Consider the following 19,475-nt stretch of genomic DNA (forward strand, 5'->3'; position numbering starts at 1 on the left):
TCAACCGGACAGGGTTGTGTTGTAAAGCTAGACACAATAAGGATTAGTCACAATGGTGGAACGTGTGGTTTGTCTTCAAAATAAAAGTACCTATTTGAAAGTGTTGCAGAAGGTTACATTTGGTGGAATAATGCAATGAAATTGGGTATCAGTCGACTCGGTGACACCCACACAACACAACTGTGAAGAGATTATACAAATAATAGCATTGTAGCACTTATCGCAGGACTGTGACTGTGAAATCACCTCCCCAGTCAGCCTATTGTGTCATTCATATTGCACTGTACAGCTTTACCTACAGATTGGGGATCAGTCTATTCAATACACAAGATATTTTTTCCCCAACGTCCTCCTCAGAGATATTAGACTCCAAAACACAGTATTGTTTTTCCTCTGAAATAGTGTTCAATACACATAGGTTGACAATAAATGTGGCTCAATTCACAGTTGTTTCAGAGTCCCGCAATGAGAGCTACGAAGCTAATGTTCTCTGGGTGTCACAGAGTAGACCGATACCCATGTCATTGATCCATAATCCATAGGCAAGGCTGTACAGTGAAGTATGCACCCAATGCAATTCTAAAGTAAAATACATCCAGTGTGATTTCAACATTTTTGTCAGATTAACAAATAGTCTTTTGTTGATTTTATTTAACATTTGTTAGAGGCTGCGTCTTTCGAATCGGGTATCAGAAAGAATACAAGTCAGAACCTGTCGTTAATTATCTTTAATTAAGGTAAATGCAATTTTCGTATATACGGGCTCTCTGTCCCACCTCGCAGGGCAAACAGACTACTGACAGGATGTACGTAAACAGCTGTTCTTATACTGTGATAGGCCAACAGACGGGTTGGAACTATGTCTATCACAGTAGAGACTTGCTCAGCCTATCGTAGGCGCTCAGACTAGTCCTAGTCTCTTGGCGCTTCTTGGAGTCCACCCTCTGTCGATGTATAGATTCTCACTGTTCTGGTATCACACCCTAGTTGTAACAGTTGCTCAGTTCCTGCTATTGTGTTGTTCAGTATTTTTCCATCTCAGTTAAACCTTGTGATGACCACCCCTCCCTATACCTGATTACCACAACTTTGTAACATGCAGCAAGTCACACCATGTGCTCAATATTGTCACACACACAGACAGGCAAGGCAAATGTAGCAAACAGTACACCGCTTTGCAACATGCAAGTCACACCATGTTACTCAGTCAGTTCTTGTCACACACACAGATAAAGACAATTCAATCTTAAGTAATATGGTAGCGGGTTTAAAATGCATTAATCCTAAATCCTTACACATTCCAACCTCGTTTAGCCTGATCTATTCAATTATGGCATAATTCTACTATTTGTATTAATTTGCATCAGTCAATGATATACTTTTATTTTGAAGGCTAACCGCAAAGTCCACTATTGTGGCTAACTTCACATAGATGTGTCCGACAACCACTAATCAAATAACGGCAACATAGCATACGTATCTATAAATAGTTGTGACAAATGAAATACGAGTGTGAGTGTAATCACGACGTTAAAAAATTAGGAACGCTTTAAAGTATGTGACGTGTAGTCATATTCAGGTCCTGATTGGTCAACAAGCTTATTTGACGTGAATATTTGACACGCAAAGACCCAAACGGCTTTCCACGTGAAAGGGAGAAAGACACTCACGATATGCTTTTTTATTTTTTATTAACACATACTGTATCAACGTGTCCATTTAAAAAGGACTTAAGTAGCAAATATGTTCTCCTCTGCATTCCTGAACACAAAAAGGCAAATTTATGTACATTCACTAAGGCTCCGTTTGAGGAAACATTGTTTTCCATAAGGCAAACAATATAAAGGAATGGGAACAAGTATATTTCCAGCATAAACATTTTATTTTTCTGTTTTTCCTCATAGTTGCAATGTTGTAGCATCATCTGCTTTGCCATTAGAATTCATATTTTACTACCTAGAAACAGGAAAAAAGGAAAAGCTAAAGAAAATGCTATTAACTCACATTTCCATAATGTGTCATTTTGCAGAGTTTCCCTGTATATTAAGATGTTAGTGTTGGTGCAAGAACCGTTCTAGTTGTATTATGGTATGGAATGTTGCTACTACAAACAATTTTTGTGAGAAAATATGCAGAACACAGTTTTACCTTATCTGACAAGCAGAACTGATTGAATAAGTGAAGTGTATAATTTTATTTTATGTAACTAACAAAATGAAAGAAAATGAGAAATAAATGCATACATGATATAACCACACGTTTCATTCCCTTTGCCAGCATGTACATGCCAAACAGGTTCCATACTTGAAGTTACTGGGCACCTTAAACTCTTAGCATTTGGCAGACAATGTATGGACCCATTCCACTCAAAGAACTTCAGTGATGCTTCAGCTGAGCTCTCTCCCATCGAACACTGATCAACGTTTGCTTTTTATGGGAGCAGCACAGTTAACAAGGCCTCTCTTACACCACCTCTGCAAAGGAGTGAGTAGGTTCTTCCATTGACAATTGCCTTTTTGCACTCAGCCAAGGAAGGTGCCATTTTTCCCTCTTGAAGCCACAGCTCATTAAACTCAGTCTAGGCAGACATATGGCAGGATATTCAGCTTGCCATCATCCCCATGTGAGTCTAAGGAAATGCAATCTGTCCATTCATACCAGTTGTCCTTAGTGTCATAGCAACCATTCACCCCAGGCCAGTGCTCCTTGTGTATTCTGTTGAGATCCTCGTTTGTGACCGCTCGGCTCACCCCTGGTAAGTCCGTATCAGGGATATTTGGTACCAGCATGTGTTTTTTTCTGCCCTCTTCGATATGATGTCCCTCTTGTTTCAAGTACTCAGACATGAAAAAGTGTGCCCCCGAGGTTTGAGCCCCAGACAATGTGAGCACATTGCTTTGACGGTTAAGGTAGGACTGGATGATTTCATTCCTTGACAGCTCTTTCCAGTTGGTCTGTTGAAACGGACTGGGAGTAACAGGGCTATTCTGTGCACAATGGTTCTGCTTGAGCAGTTCTGTCCGAGGAAGTTCTGGTGTGACCGGAGCCACTGTGGCCTCCCGTTCCGGGTCAGACTCTTTGAGGGTTGAGGGTTTGATCTGCCCTGTTACAGGGTCAAACGTAAGTCTACGGTCTTTTAACCTACATGGCATTGTGGTCTCTTCCGTGGGCTGCCCACCCAAGTTCACTGTATAGTCTCTGGACCTGTATTTCTTTCTCCTCTTTCTCTCTGTGCTAGTGACAGAACCATCACTCTCTGCCTTCACCTCGCTGTGGGACGAGGCTTTGTGGTGCAGAGTGCTTTTTTGAAGGCGTTGGTCCACGTCTGCCGGTCCGTCCCAATGAAGGGCAGACTCTGTAGTCAGAGGCCCAACAGTGAGGGAACCCTGCATACATGGAGTTAAAAGGTGTGGAGAATGCAAAGGAGAGGGCCCCAGTCCAGAGCTGTCCATGACCCTGGGGCTCCGAGCAGGGCTCAGTAGAGTCGTTGATTTGGTCATAGACATTTTAACTACCGCATCCTGTTTTGTACTTCTGGGACTATATGAGTTGCTTCGAGGGTGTTTGGGCTGATGCAGCCCCCCTCCTGAGACAGCCAGGTCCATTTTGCCATGCTGTTGCAAAACAGCCGTTTTGAGCAATGTGGAAGTGCTCAGAGGTTTGGCTACTCCCGGTGAGCTAGGGTGAGGTTTGACAGCATTGACAGGGATATTGTTGAGCCTGTCGATGTCAAGATGCTCAGCACCATCCTTGTCTGATTTAAGATGTGTACCACATGTGTCCGTAAAAGCCTCAGGACCGGCTCCAATTCCATTTGTTGGCAGTCGTGAGTTGTGTGTTCTTTCATAGGCGGTTATTTTGGACATTTTCACTGGTATGTGCTGTCTGTCCCTCTGTTCCCCCTTCCGTTTTCGGTTGCCTGACTTTTCCGCTTTGGGGGAGTAACGGTTGTTGAAGTCATTTCTACTCTTGAGCTCCGGAACCATTTTACCTGAAGGCGAGATAGCAGCTGGAGGGGAGACGTCCATCCGGCAGAGATGCATACCACCGTTGGCAGCGCCTGGCGGACCCATATGCCCCTTGGATAGTGCCTCACTCTGCCCAGGCTCAATTAGCTTCTGCCATGTGCGCAGGAGCTTCTTTGCGCGCTTGGCGAGATCCTCATCCTTCGTCTTTTTCCTTACGTCGTTGATCAGCTTGCCAAGGCGGGTTTCCTTGAGGAAGAACAGGAAGTTTTCTTTAGTACAAACCCCATCTTCACAACATCTATTTCCAAGAGCTGACATAATATTATTATGGATATTTACCCCTAGTGTATCCTACCTCAAGTGCTTCCTTGGTGATGGGATATTTCTCCAAATAGGAAATTACTTCCATTACAGCCACCATGTTGCAGATCTGCTGGAAAGTAAACATCAAATCATGTTAAAACTATTCATAATAAAGAAAGACAGAAAATGTCAATAGGAAAACCCTCAATTACTATTTACAAAGACAGATGAGGCATTTGGATATTTGTAAATAAAGAGCTTTGAGTGTATATAGCAAATCATTGGATTCAAAACCACACAGTGACATCCATAGAGTCGGTGGCTTAGATCAGGTGTTTAAACTTTTTCACTCAAGTCCCACCTTCCACCATTGGGGAACATCCCGCATCCCCCCTGAACGTGCACACCACTTCTATTTCTATGGGCACAAGAACTGTTCACACCCCTCTTGTTGGCGGAGAGAAAATGTTGCAGGTTTAAAGCTTATTTCATGCAATTCTACACATTGTCATGGGGTGCAGAGAACATTTAGCCGTTTTAAAGCACATATTCTTGGAATTCTATACATATTGCCATGTGTAATGTGTATTCATGTGATATTTGAGTGACTTGAACATTACTACAAAATCTTTGGGATAAAACACCTAGTTAAAAAACCTGACATGGGCTGGTTGATCTGGACATTTCTGATAAGTTATAAATAGCCATCTATGGCAGTGTTTCCCAACCCTGGTCCATGAGTACCCACAAAAGTACAGTTTTGTTGTCACCCTTGACAAACACACCTCATTCAACTCATTAAGGGTTTGATGATTAGTTGTCAAGTTAAATTAGGTGTGCTTGTCCAGGCTTACAATAAAAACATGTACTGTTCGGGGTACTCAACTAAAATGACAAGAGGAAAACTGATGATGCACTACCTCATTTCGAAATGGCACCTCGTGCATTCTACTATTACAGCTTTCTAGAGTAAGTTGCAAGCCTGACGGAGTTCCTTAAAATTATTATTCTTTTTTTTTTAATTGATGAGGCCTAACGGATCATTCCCCAGATCAATGGATGTATAGAGGTTGACAGTCAGCTACTGACCTGTGGGCAGAGACCATATGAAAACAAATAACATGTTCGCCAACAAGTCATGTCTGCAGGCAGCAGCAGGACTACAAAATCTTTAACTAAGTTATTCATATCATGAGTCTCTCTAGCTAGCTTCTTGGTAGCTCCCCTCCGTCTGACATTTTGTTTAGTTTGAATGTTTTTCATCTCAAAAAACAATATACAGGAGTAGTTAGATACGGATGTTAAGGCCTACTAGCCTCGCATAAAATGTCACCCCCCCCAAACATTAGCCTACACAGCTTCAACCACTTGTACAATGCAAATAGTAGTCTGTCAGCAGCTAGTAGTCTATCAAAATGTCCATGGTGTAGCCATCTCTGTTTAACAGAAATCTCACTGATGATGAATTTAGTGTTGTTGATCATCAAATACAAATGGCTGTTATTCAGATTAGCACCCCACAGTGATTTCCCCTGTAAAATGTGGAGGACAAAAGCATATGGCTAAATTTGAATGGACTTTCAGATGTGCACCTGTACCGGGGATGTAAACCGATAGCAGTTTCAAGTTTGAGATTACAAAACTGAGAATACACATGCAAATGTTAGCCATTCTAGTCATACCAGTAAGGAGCATTAGGCTAAACCTAACCAATCCACTAAATCTGACTGGCTAGATTTATTCATATTCAAAAAACTTGACTCAACAATAAGGGGGTTTTGTGCAAGATATGTTCAACTAAAACTGTTTACACACACAATATATATAACAACCCAAATCAAATCTCAGCTCTGAATTGGCTCAATGAATATTATTACATTACATTTACATTTAAGTCATTGCTGTAAGCCTTGGCAGAGAAAGGTTATTTTCAGCAGTGTATGCCTATTAGTGCTGAGTGAATAAATTACATTTCAGGTGGGTTTTCAGTTATTAAACAAATCATTTTGGGAGGGGCCTATCACACCATTTCTCAGACATGGCTAGAAAGATTCCAGCTTTTATCAAAGTCAGTGGTGTAAAGTACTTTAGTAAAAATACTTTCAAGTACTACTTCAGTCATTTTGTTATGGTATCTGTACTTTACATTTTTATTTTCGACAACTTTATTTTCTTTAAAAATGTAGTGAATCAAAATTATGTACTTTTTACTCCATACATTTTCTCTGACAGCTAAAAGTACTCCTTACATTTTGAGTGCTTAACAGGACAGGAAAATGGTCCAATTCACACACTTACCAAGAGAACATCCTTGGTCATCTACTGCCCCTGATGTTGCGGACTCACTAAACACAAATGCTTTGTAAATTGTCTGAGTGTTGCATTGTGCCCCTGGCTATCTGTAAATTTAAAAAACAAGAAAATGGTGCCCGCTGGTTTGCTTAATATAAGGAATTTGAAATTATTTACACTTTTACTTCACTTTTCATACTTAAGTATATTTTAATAATTACATTTACTTTTGATACTTAAGTATATTTCAAACAAAACACTGTATTTTACTGGGTGACTTTCACTTTTACTTGAGTCATTTTCTATTAAGGTATCATTACCTTTACTCAAGTATCACAATTGGGACAAGCATTTAGCTAAACTCGCATTAACATCTGCTTACCATGTGTATGTGACCAATAAAATTCGATTTGGGTACTTTTTCCACCACTGGTCAAACGTTGAAATTTTAGCTGACCCTAAACCTTTCCCCAACCTTAACCTAATTTTCCTAACCTGCTGCGAAATGTCAAATCTGATGTTAATTTTATTAAAGCTGGATCCCTTCTAGCCATGACCCCATTCTCATTCATGAGAGAAATTAAGTTAAGATAGTTTTCCTGAAGCAAATATTCAACCTAGTTCAGCGCATAAACATGGTAATTAACTACAATGGTCATAATCCATTGCGGCTGTTATTTTCCAGATCAAAGTAGATACACTTTTACGCCTGCTACGTTAGGGTAAGATACACACAGACCGCAAACACCGCCGCATGAGAGCGGAATGTACACAACACTACTACGAGAGAGACGGATAGAGACAGTTTGTGAAAGTCAGTGGTGGGAAAAGTACCCAATTATCATACTTGAGTAAAAGTAAAAGTACTTTAATAGAAATTACAAGTAAAAGTGATTCACCCAGTAAAATACTACTTGAGTAAAAGTATTTGGTTTGAAGTATACTTGAGCATCAAAAGTAAAAGTATAAATCATTGCAAATTCCTTATATTAAGCAAACCAGACAGCACAATGCGTTTTTACATTTATGGCTAGCCAGGGCCACACTCCAGCATCATTTACATATTAAGAATTTGTGTTTAGTGAGTCCGCCAGACCAGAGCCAGTAGAGACGACGTCTTTATAAGCTTGTGAATTGACCATTTTACTGTCCTGCTAAGCATTCCAAATGTAATGAGTATTTTTGGGTGTCTGGGAAAATGTATGGAGTAAAAAGTATATCATTTTCTTTAGGAATGTAGTGAAATAAAAGTTGTCAAAAAATAAAAAATAAATAGTAAAGTACAGATACCCCAAAAATCTACTTAAGTATTAATTTACACCACTGTTGAAAGTATGCCTTATGTTTTTTTTTAAACTAGTAAAATGATCATCTGACAGCTCTGCAGCATACAGTACTTAGGCAGGCTAGCCTAGCTAAATAGGATGACTAAAGACAGTACAGTATGGGGAGAACAGAGTAATGTTAGATGGTTGTCTGTCTGGCTGGCTGCTTCTGCCTGAGCAGAGATGAGATTACTTTAAGGAATGAAAAATAATCAAATTAAATAAAACGAAATATACACAACTGAAATGTTTCAATATTTCACAGTAATTTCCTATTTGTCTATGAGGACCTGAGAGACAATGGAATATTTTCATTTTTTGGCAATTGAATGTTAAGTATTTTTGGCTTTGGAATTTACATGAAAAAGCTCTTATAATTTTACGGTCATCATTTCATAATGCATGTAAAAAAAATTATGTTAACTGAAATGTAGGACTTTAAAAAAATTATATATTTTTGATAATCAAACAGACTTCAAAAATCACTAAATTGCTCAGCACTAATGCCTATGATAGGTAGGCCCACAAGTCTTGACCAACAGACTTGGCAAGCATCCTTGCAATGTCTTCCAAGATGCGTAGCAGTAAGTCGTCCTGTCATGTCCCATGTATATATAGTTTCTTTTTCGTTTCTTACATATTTTTCTTTGCCTATCTCTTTAAAAACATTTTGCTAAACCTAAGCTTCTAAATACTCTCCTGCAACCCGCCTCACCCAATGTAACTATTTTTCCTAAAGTATTTATATTTACTTCGGAATCAGAACCCCTCAACTGAAGCTAGCCAGCTAACCACCAGCTATGCTAGCGGTCTTCAGCTAACCGGTCATCAGCTAACCTTCAGCCCGGAAAGCTCTCGCCAGTTCGAACGCGACTCCAACCAGAGCATAACGGACCTATTTATTTTTCATCCCCGGATTCCCACCGCAAACGGAACATTTTTTCAGCTGGATCTTCACAATTAGCTAGCTAGCGTTTCCACCCACTTAGCTTGAAGCTAGCCCGGCCAGAGCACCTGTAGCATACTCCTGGGCTACAATACCCGGGCCCACGACCGGTCTATCGATGTCACCGCATGAAGAGGAATAAACAGACTCACCCCATCGCGACGTCCCCCAAAGGCTAACTCTCTAGCCCTCGCTATCTCCCTGCTTGCTAATTCGGCCTGCTAACTGCTAGCTTGTCTAGCCCGGGCCTACGAACCGTTAGTTTGTTAGCACAGGCCTGCTAACCGTTTGAATCGCCACGTCCCAAACACTCACTAGACCCATATTTACTCTCTATATCTTTTCGATTTTTAATTTGTTTATACCTTCCGGAAACCTGCCTCACCCAATGTGATACGAAATCACTATTATTTTTAAAACACACTCAAGAACCTCCAGACGCTAACCAGCTAACTAGCTACAAGCTATTTAGTCATTGTTAGTTAAAAAAAAAAAAACCTGGATAACACTCGCCAGTCCAGCTTCCCTGCCCATCAACCGCTGCCCCCTGGACACTGATCTCTTGGCTACATAGCTGATGCACGCTGGACTGTCCATTAATCACGGTACTCCATTCTGCTTGTTTGTTTTATCTGTCGGCCCGTTGCCTAGTCAACGCCATTTTACCTGCTGTTTGTTGTGCTAGCTGATTAGCTGTTGTTGTCTCACCTACTGTTTTAGCTAGCTTTCCCAATTCAACACCTGTGATTACTGTATGCCTCGCTGTATGTCTCTCTCAAATGTCAATATGCCTTGTATACTGTTGTTCAGGTTAGTTATCATTGTTTTAGTTCACAATGGAGCCCCTAGTTCCACTCTTCATACCCCTGTTACCTCCTTTGTCCCACCCCCCACACATGCGGTGACCTCACCCATTACTACCAGCATGTCCAGAGATACAACCTCTCTCATCATCACCCAGTGCCTGGGCTTACCTCCGCTGTACCAGCACCCCACCATACCCCTGTCTGCGCATTATGCCCTGAATATATTCTACCATGCCCAGAAACCTGCTCCTCTTATTCTCTGTCCCCAACGCTCCAGGCGACCAGTTTTGATAGCCTTTAGCCACACCCTCATACTACTCCCACTCTGTTCCGCGGGTGATGTGGAGGTAAACCCAGGCCCTGCATGTCCCCAGGCACCCTCATTTGTTGACTTCTGTGATCGAAAAAGCCTTGGTTTCATGCATGTCAACATCAGAAGCCTCCTCCCTAAGTTTGTTTTACTCACTGCTTTAGCACACTCTGCTAACCCTGATGTCCTTGCCGTGTCTGAATCCTGGCTCAGGAAGGCCACCAAAAATTCAGAGATTTCCATACCCAACTATAACATCTTCCGTCAAGATAGAACTGCCAAAGGGGGAGGAGTTGCAGTCTACTGTAGAGATAGCCTGCAAAGTAATGTCATACTTTCCAGGTCCATACCCAAACAGTTCGAACTACTAATTTTGAAAATTACTCTCTCCAGAAATAAGTCTCTCACTGTTGCCGCCTGCTACCGACCCCCCTCAGCTCCCAGCTGCGCCCTGGACACCATTTGTGAATTGATCGCCCCCCATCGAGCTTCAGAGTTTGTTCTGTTAGGTGACCTAAACTGGGACAGTCCTACAATCTAAGCTAGATGCCCTCAATCTCACGCAAATCATCAAGGAACCCACCAGGTACAACCCTAACTCTGTAAACAAAGGCACCCTCATAGACGTCATCCTGACCAACTGGCCCTCCAAATACACCTCCGCTGTCTTCAACCAGGATCTCAGCGATCACTGTCTCATTGCCTGTATCCGCCACGGAGCCGCAGTCAAACGACCACCCCTCATCACTGTCAAATGCTCACTAAAACACTTCTGTGAGCAGGCCTTTCTAATCGACCTGGTCCGGGTATCCTGGAAGGACATTGACCTCATCCCGTCAGTTGAGGATGCCTGGTCATTCTTTAAAAGTAACTTCCTCACCATTTTAGATAAGCATGCTCCGTTCAAAAAATGCAGAACTAAGAACAGATACAGCCCTTGGTTCACTCCAGACCTGACTTCCTCGACCAGCACAAAAACATCCTGTGGCGGACTGCAATAGCACCGAATAGTCCCCGTGATATGCAACTGTTCAGGGAAGTCAGGAACCAATACACGCAGTCAGACAGGAAAGCTAAGGCCAGCTTCTTCAGGCAGAAGTTTGCATCCTGCAGCTCCAACTCCAAAAAGTTCTGGGACACTGTGAAGTCCATGGAGAACAAGAGCACCTCCTCCCAGCTGCCCACTGCACTGAGGCTAGGTAACACTGTCACCACCGATAAATCCATGATTATCGAAAACTTCAAAAAGCATTTCTCAACGACTGGCCATGCCTTCCGCCTGGCTACTCCAACCTCGGCCAACAGCTCCACCCCCCCCCCCGCAGCTCTTCGCCCAAGCCTCTCCAGGTTCTCCTTTACCCAAATCCAGATAGCAGATGTTCTGAAAGAGCTGCAAAACCTGGACCCGTACAAATCAGCTGGGCTTGACAATCTGGACCCTCTATTTCTGAAACTATCCGCCGCCATTGTCGCAACCCCTATCACCAGCATGTTCAACCTCTCTTTCATATCGTCTGAGATCCCCAAGGATTGGAAAGCTGCCGCAGTCATCCCCCTCTTCAAAGGGGGAGACACCCTGGACCCAAACTGTTACAGACCTATATCCATCCTGCCCTGCCTATCTAAGGTCTTCGAAAGCCAAGTCAACAAACAGGTCACTGACCATCTCGAATCCCACCATACCTTCTCCGCTGTGCAATCTGGTTTCCGAGCCGGTCACGGATGCACCTCAGCCACACTCAAGGTACTAAACGATATCATAACCGCCATCGATAAAAGACAGTACCGTGCAGCCGTCTTCATCGACCTTGCCAAGGCTTTCGACTCTGTCAATCACCATATTCTTAACGGCAGACTCAGTAGCCTCGGTTTTTCGGATGACTGCCTTGCCTGGTTCACCAATTACTTTGCAGACAGAGTTCAGTGTGTCAAATCGGAGGGCATGCTGTCCGGTCCTCTGGCAGTCTCTACGGGGGTGCCACAGGGTTCAATTCTCGGGCCGACTCTTTTCTCTGTATATATCAATGATGTTGCTCTTGCTGTGGGCGATTCCCTGATCCACCTCTACGCAGACGACACCATTCTATATACTTTCGGCCCGTCATTGGACACTGTGCTATCTAACCTCCAAACGAGCTTTAATGCCATACAACACTCCTTCCGTGGTCTCCAACTGCTCTTAAACGCTAGTAAAACCAAATGCATGCTTTTCAACTGATCGCTGCCTGCACCCGCATGCCCGACTAGCATCACCACCCTGGATGGTTCCGACCTTGAATATGTGGACATCTATAAGTACCTAGGTGTCTGGCTAGACTGCAAACTCTCCTTCCAGACTCATATCAAACATCTCCAATCGAAAATCAAATCAAGATTCGGCTTTCTACTCCGCAACAAAGCCTCCTTCACTCACGCCGCCAAGTTTACCCTAGTAAAACTGACTATCCTACCGATCCTCGACTTCGGCGATGTCATCTACAAAATGGCTTCCAACACTCTACTCAGCAAACTGGATGCAGTTTATCACAGTGCCATCCGTTTTGTCACTAAAGCACCTTATACCACCCACCACTGTGACTTGTATGCTCTAGTCGGCTGGCCCTCGCTACATATTCGTCGCCAGACCCACTGGCTCCAGGTCATCTACAAGTCCATGCTAGGTAAAGCTCCGCCTTATCTCAGTTCACTGGTCACGATGGAAACACCCATCCATAGCACGCGCTCCAGCAGGTGTATCTCACTGATCATCCCTAAAGCCAACACCTCATTTGGCCGCCTTTCGTTCCAGTACTCTGCTGCCTGTGACTGGAACAAACTGCAAAAATCGCTGAAGTTGGAGACTTTTATCTCCCTCACCAACTTCAAACATCAGCTATCTGAGCAGCGAACCGATCGCTGCAGCTGTACATAGTCTATTGGTAAATAGCCCACCCATTTTTACCTACCTCATCCCCATACTGTTTTTATTTATTTACTTTTCTGCTCACCAATATCTCTACCTGTACATGACCATCTGATCATTTATCACTCCAGTGTTAATCTGCAAAATTATTATTATTCGCCTACCTCCTCATGCCTTTTGCACACATTGTATATAGACTCCCCTTTTTTTCTACTGTGTTACTGACTTGTTAATTGTTTACTCCATGTGTAACTCTGTGTTGTCTGCTCACACTGCTATGCTTTATCCTGGCCAGGTCGCAGTTGCAAATGAGAACTTGTTCTCAACTAGCCTACCTGGTTAAATAAAGGTGAAATAAAAAAAATAAAAAATGTGTTGTCACTTCAACAACACATCTGGTTACCTCAGACATTTCTTTCAAGGAAACACTGTTAATATCAAATAGCATAAGTAGTTGGGCCTTTGACTGATGGCACTCATACTAAGCCTACACTACAAACTGATCCAAGTCTGGCTGTGCTGAATATGTTTTGTGCGCTTTCAATTTAAAACATTGTCTGTCAAATTATCTTTACTGGGTAATAGGCCTAATCACTGAATGCTATAGGTAGCTAATTACCAAAGACATTGCTGACGTTGGTGCTAGGTTAAGAGTGGTCAGGTCATTCTTCCATTTAGTTAGCTAGCTACAGTGCCTAGTAAGCAGTTAGCTGAATGTCCACACTCGCCAGTCTACTTGGTCCTAACTTAAAATCAGTAAAGTCGCAGTTTTTATCTCTGGTTAGCTACAATAGTCATAGGCAACGGTACTGTTTGCATCTTTAAATATACTGAACCAAAATAAAAACGCAACATGCAACAATTTCATTGATTTTACTGAGTTACAGTTCATATGAGGAAATCTGTAAATTTAAATCAATTCATTAAGCCCTATGCCACACCTGTCAGGTGGATGGATTATATTGGCAAAGGAGAAATGTTCACGAACAAATTTGAGAGAAATACGCGTTGTGGGTATTGAGCATTTCTGTGATCTTTTGTTTCAGCTCATGAAACATGGGACCAACAATTTACATGTTGCGTTCATATTTTTGTTCAGTGTAGTTAGCTTGCTTGCTAGTTAGCTAACATTAAGTTTCGAAATCAAAACTAACTAGCTAGTTGTGCTAAATGACAGGTAAGCAGATAGTTATTTTATTAGAATAACAGACAGGTTGAAAACGCTGAGGTATAATAACGGTTGAGAATAATGATTGATTTATACTATTGGTTGAGAACCGAATATGTCAACATACTAGCCTCACAAGGCTCCTGATCTCGCAAGTTTACATGAATGGTTCATTACCAGCAACACCGCGGTATTGTTTATACGAAGCTATCAACATGTTGGGGGTCAGTCCAGAGTCCAGTGTGTTTAGCTAGTTACTACACAGCTAATTAACTAGCGTAGTATATAGTATTTACTTAGCTTAACAACACACTCTTAGATCTACCTAGCTACCAGGCTTACAGCTAACGTTACTGTAGTTAGCTAATGTACGCTGTCGACGTTAGTCATAAGACAATAACAATAGGGGACCATTGCAATTGTGGTTACATACACTTAAAATGAGTGGAAAAGTTAACTAGTTAACTCACATTGCTTTGGCCATCGATGGCCTGCATCAGCCGGTCTCTCATCTCCTGCGGAGTTGCGGTAGCCGATGTCATTGCCTGGCAGTGGTGCGGATCAGTACAGTAGACGAGGGCGAGGAATCCTCCGAAAAGACGGGTGGGTGACTTAGACACTCACAGGCCTTTTGGGAGATGTGTTAGTAAATAAAGCCCCATATTCAATGGGGCTTTATTGTTTGTCCAGGTGTATTCATGTATTTTGCAATGAATAACTGTCTCCAGAGAGAGGATCTTCCGAATACACATGTGTCCAACTGCCTCTTCGGCAGTGGTCTTTCAACATCGGTTTCTCTGCTGTTGAAAAACGCTCTCCTGGTGCATGGTGGGAAATGTTGTAACACAGAGACGTCACCACGTACACTGCCATCGACTGTGAATGGAAATGTATCAACATAAGGAGATATTTTTTTGTATACATTCAGTTTCATTACTGTGTTATGATATTGCAGTATGGATGTGTAACCAAACACTAGCTGGACAACGTTGTCTCAGAGCAGTTCTTATTATTCTGTATTTATATTGAACAGTAACGTAAACGCAACAATTGACGATTTTACGGAGTTACAGATCATATGCAAATCAGCCAATTGAAATAAATGCATTAGGCCCCAATATATGCATTCCACATGACTGGGCAGGGGCGTAGCCATGAGAGGGCATCTCGTCTTAGACTAAACATTATGTAGTCTCAATTCAATACATTTAGCATGAAAAGTAGAGCCCAAAAAATACATTCTGATAAATGTCATAACTGTAGCCTATATAGGCCTATGCTCATTCATTTAATGAAGACTTAATACACAAATGTTTTACATGCTTACACAGGTGAGCGAGTGTGTTAAATACACAATTAAGTACAGCAACCAACTAAGGTCAAGAATCACTGAAACACTACTCAAATACCGGAATAGAAAAGGAAAAAAGGTATGCTGAAAACACCAGGTGCACTTCAGAGTAAAGGTTTATTATACAGAACAAGGTTATAGATGTGACAAAATTACACAACGATGAATTGAAGTCTGACTGCTGGTAACATCAGAAGGCCTATGTAAGAAACACATCAAACATGTCTAAAATGGTTGGGGATTTACATATTTTCTCATTGTATTCACAAGTTTTAGAAGAAAATGAGGACTATAAATAACAGGTCAGCAACCCAAATAAGATACTAAAAGCCTGAAAGGAACAGAAAATTATTAAGAGAACAGCCAAGAGTCCAATGTTTTGTATATTCACAGTTGAATAAACATGGAGGTCCAAATATAACATGTACTAATGTGTTTTAACTAACTTATACATGTAAGTGTTATTGTGCAGAATCATCTGCTTACTGAAAATTACAGGCAAGACATTGAGATAGAGATATATAAATACAAGGTAAATGCACAGAAAGGTCACAGGATCTGACACAAGAGCAACCCATCAAAGTATCAACTCGAAAAAGATTGAATATTTGTTTCATTTTTCAGCAGGGGTCTCCAATCCAACAACGAAGTTGATCATGATCCAAACAATCTGTAAGTGTAATAGATATGGGCAATAAATACATTATAGTCAATAAGGAGTATACCTTGAGGCACAGAAGCACCTCAGTGTGAACATTACTATTATAAACTCAGTGGTTTGAGCCCTGAATGCTGATTGGCTGAAAGCTGTGGTATATCAGACCATATACCACGGGTATGACAAAACATTTTTACACTTGTAATTACGTTGGTAACCAGTTTATAATAGTAATAAGGCAACTCGGGTTTGTGGCATATGGCCAATTGTGCGTAAGAAGAACACTTACCCATGGTATATTGGCCATATATACACCACACCCCCTCGGGCCTTATTGCTTAAGTAGATTAGCCTCTACAAGATGGCAGATACTTACAGAATCATGCAAAACATCATGAAGATGTTCCATAAGGCAATGAAGATCCGGAAGTAACGTAGACTCAGGAGGAACTCCCTGATGTTGTCACCTAAAACAAATACGCCATGACAATTTCAGCCCTTCATTGTGTTTTATTGGTCCATCTAGCCTGTTTATAGATGCTAACTACCTTTATCGCCTATTGACGATAGTATCTTAGTATCTTCTGGCTGGGGGAGTTTTGTTAAGAGTCCCGACGCTTGCTCTAAACGTTAAAACACACATCACTTGCAGTACCTTTCATATCAGCAAGAAATAATTTTCCCCAAAAAGGTAAATTACCACACACACCTTTAAAAGGGTTAGAGTTCCCACATGGCCATATTCCCATTTTACATCGCTTGTTTAAGGAAAACAAACGGAAGAGAGTCGACTACCTGTGCTAATTAGCTATCTGCGTCGCCGAACACCTGTGTGTAAATGGAAGACTGACATCACAAACATGTTGTCACTGAAAAATGTAGTTGGATGCAACTGTTAAAACAGTGTACAGTAAGTATATTTTGCATTTGTGAAATTAATTTGATGTGATATGAAAGTAGAGCGTTTTATGTTTCTAGAACCGTACAGCAATTGAGAATCAATTCACATTTAGATGGAGTATGTGGATGTTTTGGTTGCCAGAGAATTCGCCTCAAAGAGAACATGTAAACTCCTAGAACTATAAGGATTAAAGTTAGGCTCCTTCAGTCCAATATTGGGCTACTGTCCATCATGCAATGCAGTGTACCAATCATGCTTCAGTCTGACTCAAAGGCAAAGGTATACAAACAATGCAGAAACATCAGCCATAGCTGCCTGCAGCCTAATGTCATTGAAAAATAGATTCTCTCTCAATGCAGACCACTCAAGTGTCCCTACTTTTTCATGGATAGTTACCCTGTGAAGTTCTCACGGGTGAGGTTTTTAATACACTGTCATGTATTACACACCTGTAGTTGGTCCACGAGGTTCATCTCCAAATCCTCCATGCGTCTCCTTTCTCTTTCTGTAATAGAGGACAGTGTTGTTTGTCTTGTATTGATGAGCTAGTAAAAATATGTGGTTGAGCAATATTGTCTGTTACCAGTGTATCAGTTGTTATAATACTTTGAATTTCACCAGGTTCATATATTAATATAGCATGTTGATTTGTTATTACGCATTCCTGCATCCTGGGGAATTAGGAGAGCGCATACTTATGTTTTACCCTGTGTGCTCATGCTCAAATAACTGATGCACTAGGAGAGGTAGGTATGCTTTTTCTGTCATCTTCAGAAAAAAAGTTAGATTAAGCACAAAGTCAGTGTTTTGTTCATGAATAATGATGTATAGTTTACTCATAAGTGGATGGTATTGTCAAGATGTAATTGTACTTTTTTAGTATGATATTAACATTATGAATTTAACATGTGGTTACTAGCTAGCTACGGTATTGTATGTGTGAACGATGGCAAGGTCCTCGACTAATCCCAGTCCTTTGTATTGTCCGTCCGTTGTACAGAGAGGTGACGATTGGCAGAACGTATTTGTACTCTACAAATGTTTTGTCTTCTTTTGGATGCAGTTGTGGTTTTATCTATGTAAAGTGTACATTGTGTTGATACATTACAAGGAGAGGCTGTACTCACTTTATTTTAAAATAATTTTGATGCACTAGGAGAGCGAGAGAGGCGACGATTGGCAGGACCTATTTATGCTCTACAAATGTTTTGTATTTTGGATGCAGGATAGAGAACTCTGATACAACAAAACAAACTGATCTCTGAAGTCAACGTCTTTAGTCTCAATCAATCACACACAACGCAGAGCTACAGTACCGGTTACACATGCACAACATCTTCAGGGTAAGACTCAAATTGTATCATACTCACAGTTTGAAGTTTAACACAGCACCAGCATTCATGAGTAAGGTCCTAAAAAGGAGGACACAGACAACTAGAAATGATCACTTCTAATGAAGCACATGCAATGGCACAGAACTCCAACTTTGTCACGAAGCAAGTCTAAACTGGGCTACTGTAGCTAGCTAACGTTAGTGAGCTGGCAAAGAAAATAACTAACTAGGCTTGCTCAGCCACATAAGCGTAGCTGGTAGTAGTTAGCTTTTTTTTACGCCTGCTAAGCGTTAGCTTGCTAAGAACAACAATCAAACTACACACTGGCTGGTTGAAACAAAATACCACTATTGCTTAATATCACATTACCTATTTTTTTAAATAGCATTAATCTTTTCATTAAGTCGTTGATTTGTTTCAATAACACAATTTTAAAAAGGAGAACATTACCCGAATATCAAGAGATCCCCGATCATTTTGTCCACATCAGAGGCGCTATAACTTCCGTAAACGTCATCAAAATAGTGTCAAAAGGCTGAAGGGAAATCCTGGGTTATGTTCAGTAGAGAAAACGTTTTGAAGAGAAAGCCACATTAGAAATATGATCAATCACGTTGGGCAGGGGTGTCAAATTCATTCCATGGAGGGCCTAGTTTTTTTTTCTTCTTTCATTTAAGATCTAGACCAGGTGAGGGGAGTTCTTTACTAATTAGAGACCTTAATTCATCAATCAAGTACAAGGGAGGAGCGAATACCCACAGACACTCGGCCCTTCGTGGAATGAGTTTGACACATGTGACGTAGGGGGTAATGCATGGAAACAATCAAGCACCACCCTCATCCAATAAACTTGAGGAGTCTTCGAGGAATTAAATTACGTTTTAGGTTTTCTGTTAAATAGACCCTACGTTTCTCGTCATTAGGCCAGTTAAAAGACCGAGGTTCCATAAATGTAATACCTTTATTATATTCAATTTTAGCGTATGTATTGCAACAAATAAATGGGAGATAATATCTAGATGCTTTTTATAGTGGAGATCAAGTTTATACATTTCCAGGGTTGACGAGACAGTGGATTGCGCAGTGAGATGGAACAGAGTGAATCAACATTTTGACGTCATAGATTTAGCCAGCAGTAACTTGTGAAATAGACACCGGAATGCGGTTTTAACCAATCAGCATTCAGAATTAGACCCACCCGTTGTATAATT

The 19,475-nt window shown here is 41.3% G+C and overlaps 2 protein-coding genes across 3 annotated transcripts; both read right to left on the minus strand.

Moving 5' to 3' along the window:
• Positions 1–1,674: 1,674 nt before the first annotated feature.
• Positions 1,675–14,872, minus strand: LOC118401456 (mediator of RNA polymerase II transcription subunit 26-like). 2 transcript variants are annotated; one of them, XM_035798969.2, is made up of 3 exons: positions 14,491–14,872; positions 4,324–4,398; positions 1,675–4,214 (listed from the first exon to the last, which is right to left on the minus strand). In XM_035798969.2, the coding sequence occupies exons 1-3, from the start codon at positions 14,560–14,562 to the stop codon at positions 2,574–2,576; spliced, it is 1,788 nt and encodes a 595-aa protein (XP_035654862.1). In that variant the 5' UTR covers positions 14,563–14,872; the 3' UTR covers positions 1,675–2,573. The 2 variants fall into 2 exon arrangements, with proteins under 2 accessions (XP_035654862.1, XP_035654861.1); XM_035798968.2 differs by having other exon boundaries at positions 4,324–4,401.
• Positions 14,873–15,469: 597 nt separating this feature from the next.
• Positions 15,470–18,933, minus strand: smim7 (small integral membrane protein 7). The gene is made up of 5 exons (XM_035798971.1): positions 18,715–18,933; positions 18,301–18,342; positions 17,380–17,435; positions 16,406–16,496; positions 15,470–16,041 (listed from the first exon to the last, which is right to left on the minus strand). Exons 1-5 carry the CDS (start codon positions 18,738–18,740, stop codon positions 16,026–16,028), a joined length of 231 nt encoding a protein of 76 aa, XP_035654864.1. The 5' UTR covers positions 18,741–18,933; the 3' UTR covers positions 15,470–16,025.
• Between the last annotated feature and the right edge of the window lie 542 nt (positions 18,934–19,475).

This window comes from Oncorhynchus keta, chromosome 22, assembly GCF_023373465.1.
Source record: "Oncorhynchus keta strain PuntledgeMale-10-30-2019 chromosome 22, Oket_V2, whole genome shotgun sequence".
NCBI lineage: Eukaryota > Metazoa > Chordata > Actinopteri > Salmoniformes > Salmonidae > Oncorhynchus > Oncorhynchus keta.

Excerpts from the sequence above, each read along its gene's own strand:
- smim7 (XM_035798971.1), bottom strand. The coding sequence starts at position 18,740 with ATGATCGGGGATCTCTTGATATTCGG. Across the intron at positions 18,343-18,714 it reads GGGGATCTCTTGATATTCGG|GACCTTACTCATGAATGCTG; the intron begins GTAATGTTCTCC and ends CCTCCTTTTTAG. Across the intron at positions 16,497-17,379 it reads ACCTCGTGGACCAACTACAG|GTGACAACATCAGGGAGTTC; the intron begins GTGTGTAATACA and ends TATTTGTTTTAG.
- LOC118401456 (XM_035798968.2), bottom strand. The coding sequence starts at position 14,562 with ATGACATCGGCTACCGCAACTCCGCAGGAGATGAGAGACCGGCTGATG. Across the intron at positions 4,402-14,490 it reads CCATCGATGGCCAAAGCAAT|CAGATCTGCAACATGGTGGC; the intron begins GTGAGTTAACTA and ends TTTACTTTCCAG. Across the intron at positions 4,215-4,323 it reads TCACCAAGGAAGCACTTGAG|GAAACCCGCCTTGGCAAGCT; the intron begins GTAGGATACACT and ends TTCTTCCTCAAG.